General features: G+C 43.0%; 1 protein-coding gene across 4 annotated transcripts; it reads left to right on the forward strand.

Moving 5' to 3' along the window:
• Positions 1 to 322: 322 nt before the first annotated feature.
• LOC133885056 (thioredoxin H4-1-like) lies at positions 323 to 3,559 on the forward strand. 4 transcript variants are annotated; one of them, XM_062324788.1, is made up of 5 exons: positions 323 to 466; positions 1,144 to 1,198; positions 1,365 to 1,478; positions 2,654 to 2,776; positions 3,210 to 3,559. In XM_062324788.1, the coding sequence occupies exons 2-5, from the start codon at positions 1,160 to 1,162 to the stop codon at positions 3,348 to 3,350; spliced, it is 417 nt and encodes a 138-aa protein (XP_062180772.1). In that variant the 5' UTR covers positions 323 to 466; positions 1,144 to 1,159; the 3' UTR covers positions 3,351 to 3,559. The 4 variants fall into 4 exon arrangements, with proteins under 4 accessions (XP_062180772.1, XP_062180846.1, XP_062180913.1 ...); XM_062324862.1 differs by having other exon boundaries at positions 324 to 462; positions 1,132 to 1,198; XM_062324929.1 differs by having other exon boundaries at positions 324 to 462; positions 1,141 to 1,198.

The following is a 3,559-nucleotide window of genomic DNA, read 5'->3' on the forward strand; positions in this document are numbered from 1 at the left end:
AACATAGAACAGACGCAATCACCAAAGTGAAGAAGAAACCTGTAGAAGAAATGGCAGGAAAAACAATCTTTAAATACAACTCCAGGAAATCTGAAGCAATGGCACAGACTAGTTTTATAGTTGATCAAACTACTCAGAAGAAGACTACACATGGTGCCATGCACCAGGAAAACAAAATCATCTAATATAACTATAACATGATATGGACAGAGACAACCCTTACAATTAGTTACACTTACGTAACAGGAATCGCTTCAGGCACTAGACCAGCCCGTGAAACAGACTTTAGTTTTTTTTTTCTCTTTCTTTTAGCGCGATTTTTATAGCAACTACAGGGAGGGCTTTATTGTACGGGTGTCATCCATCCACTGATACTAATCCGTAGATTGCTTGTCGGCAACTTTCCTTTCCCCAACTCCGGCTTCGCGGCTTTACGCCTCCCTTGGCGCCAAATCCACCCTTCCAGGTACTAAATCTCCCCAGATTCCAGTCCGATCAAATCCCCAGATTCCAGCGGTTCTTGGGAGTACTTCTCTTTTTTCTCTCTCTTCTTGGTCATGTGCGAAATTCATGGATTCATGACGCTTTCTGTGTCCCGATTGCTTGGCAATTACGTGGATTCTGGGATTCCAGTTCAGCTGAGTTTTGTATCTTGAACAGTAGCTGCGCAGGTTAGGCTAGAAGCACTCATCAGACTGCTGTGGCGTGTCCGTGTATAGAACAGGATAACGGGGAAGAAAGGGGATAATGACTATGAGATGATGAGAGCTGAGATGTCCTGTTCTTGTGATTTGTTGGAGGCGATTAAATTTTAATTTGGACGAACCAGTACCACCACGCCAACTAGGACTGGGGCTCTTTCGGTTGCTGATACGTCAAGCAGTCGTAAGGTCAGGAAGTTGGTCCTGTGATCTTTACACCAGCAGATGTTTGGAGGTTGTAAGGTCAGGAAGTTGGTCCTGTGATCTTTACACCAGCAGATGTTTGGAGGTTGGATGCATCATGGATGTTTGGATGGTATCTTGAACTAGGAAGAAGTCGAAAACATGCTGTAGTATATGCTGGTGGCTGGTGGTTGGTGCCCTTACATTGTCACAGTTTCCTGTCTGAAATAAACTCTAATGGAGTTTGCAGTTTTGCCAGGAGTCAGTTGTTGAGAATGGTATTGAAGCTCCTCATGCGATGCTGCACTGCAAAGGTCAGCATTCCTGCAAACACACTCAAATGTAACCGTTCGGTACTATGCCATTTATACATACATACATACATACACGCACTTACTTACTTACTTACTTACTATATTGTGTCTGTTTTCGAATTGACGATTGGTTTTTGTTGCTTCTCATGTTTCCCTGACTGGACAGCAACACGCTGATGACGAAGACAAGATTGATTTCGGAGGTGGCAATGTTCATGTCGTAACAAGCAAAGAGGACTGGGACCAAAAGATTGCAGAGGCGAACAAGGATGGGAAAATTGTAAGTAAAACCTATGTTCAGTATAGCATATAACACATACTTGGAGTTTTTCAGTGTCTGTAATCTGATGCACGCATGGGTTCTAGCCTTCTAGGTTCTTTTTTCTTGACAATATGCTGCTTTCTTGTTTATTTGAGAATAGGAAACTGGAAACTAGTTTTTTTTCCTTTTTATGATGAGAGCACAAGCATCCCCAATGCGTACATACAGGTAGGCTGTGTCATTGTTCAAAATCTGTAACTCAATGGGAAACCTTGACTGACTCAACTAGATTTTTTTTTCACCATTGGTGAAGGTTGCAAGTTTGAATTCCACTGTAGTGTGTTGGTTTAGGAAATTGAATTGTACGATATGTTGAGTCTATTTTGTGTTCGGTCTTCAACCCACAAACATATTACTGTACTCTATCCGTTTGCTCTGGTTTGCCTTTTCTGTGCTAATTGGAATTGGAAAGTTGGTCCCGAGCCCTTGTTCTAGACATGTTTAGTCCTGCAGTCCTGTAGAGACACATAGTTTATACATGTTGAAGCCTCCGTGTTGGGTAATAGCCCTATGTTCTATCTTCTTTTGGTTATTCTTAGATCACACAGTACAATGATGAAATATGAGATGTCTAACCCTAAGAAATAAGCGAGTTAGGTTGTGTCTAGGCTTAAGACATAATCGATTAGGGGATTGCTTATGCCGTGGATCTTCAATGGGTGTTGGTTTTCTAATCGACGAGTTTTGAGGGGTTTCACGACTTCGGAGATCTGAAAGCGCGACTTGCTTGTGCTTTGATTGGCTTGATACGAGAATCGATGATTTGATTGCTTGATGCTTGGAACGTACCCCTCTCCCCACCATATATAGTCAGGGGAACCCAGGACGTGATTCTATTTAGATACATCAGACGTATTCGACTCGAATTATGGAACTCCTGAATATCTAAGATTCCTTTCCAAACATGAGATAGTTTCCTAATTTAGAACTATCAACTTCCTTGTATTCAACCTTCATACTTTACTCCATAGCAGCTATGATTAACCCCGTATCGAGTAAGAGGCGATTCTTCGTACACCTTTTTTAGAGATATACGGAATATGAGATAATTATATATCATCGTCATACATAAATTGAATTGTGATTGCACAACTATAGATAAATATAATGCTACGTTTATGAATCTTTTGTAGGTGGTTGTGAATTTCAGTGCTTCCTGGTGTGGGCCATGCCGGGTCATTTCGACTGTTTACACTGAGATGTCACAGACATACCCCCAGCTCATGTTCCTGACAGTTGATGTCGACGAGTTGATGGTAACCGATGTTTTCTCAAACCTTTCTCCACTCTATATATGCATGTTGTCTTTTGAGACTGACAGTTTTTGCATCTAGAATCTCCATAGGTGATCCTAAAAATAAAAGGAAGTTGTTTCTCCATATGTGGTTAAGAAGACCACTCACTGGCTGTTCACTTCCCAAATGCCAAAAACGTACCAACATTAGTACAAATCTAGCCCATCTACTTTTCTGTTCTACATTTGAATCTGGGCATTGAGGATACTGTAAGGTGTTCAGACTTCAGAGGTTGTGATCGTCGTGTTGACAGCTCAATGCGTCACGCTTGTTTATCACCTAAGAACAGTTGATAAGCACCTTTCCTTATCTGGACTGTTGATCGCACGTTGTCACACCAGACTCATTTGGGTGGTGAAACCACTGATCCTGTCTTGATTTTTTTTGCCCGCAGGACTTCAGCTCGTCGTGGGACATTCAAGCGACGCCGACGTTCTTCTTCCTGAAGAACGGGCAGCAGGTGGACAAGCTCCTCGGGGCCAACAAGCCTGAGCTCGAGAAGAAAGTCGCCGCGCTCGCCGACAGCGGCGCCTGACCGACCCTGGTGCATCAAAGATGGATCATCATTCACCGGCCTGTACCGTTATTCTATTTGTGCTGCTCCTTCTCATTGTGTGCCTGCATCGGTGTGACATCTTCTGCGATGTGATCTGCATGCAGACTGTGCAGTCCCCCCCCCCCCCCCCGGCAATGATATCTTATGTAGTTTCTGTGGTGCTGATCAATGCACTCGTGAGTTTTTGA

The sequence above is a fragment of the Phragmites australis genome, chromosome 1 (genome assembly GCF_958298935.1).
Source record: "Phragmites australis chromosome 1, lpPhrAust1.1, whole genome shotgun sequence".
Classification (NCBI taxonomy): Eukaryota; Viridiplantae; Streptophyta; class Magnoliopsida; order Poales; family Poaceae; genus Phragmites; species Phragmites australis.

Bases quoted from the DNA above. Each gene is read 5' to 3' on its own strand.
- LOC133885056 (XM_062324788.1), top strand. From the start codon at position 1,160: ATGGTATTGAAGCTCCTCATGCGATGCTGCACTGCAAAG. The intron at 1,199-1,364 runs GTCAGCATTCCT...CTGACTGGACAG, and splicing joins TGCGATGCTGCACTGCAAAG to CAACACGCTGATGACGAAGA. The intron at 2,777-3,209 runs GTAACCGATGTT...TTTTGCCCGCAG, and splicing joins TTGATGTCGACGAGTTGATG to GACTTCAGCTCGTCGTGGGA.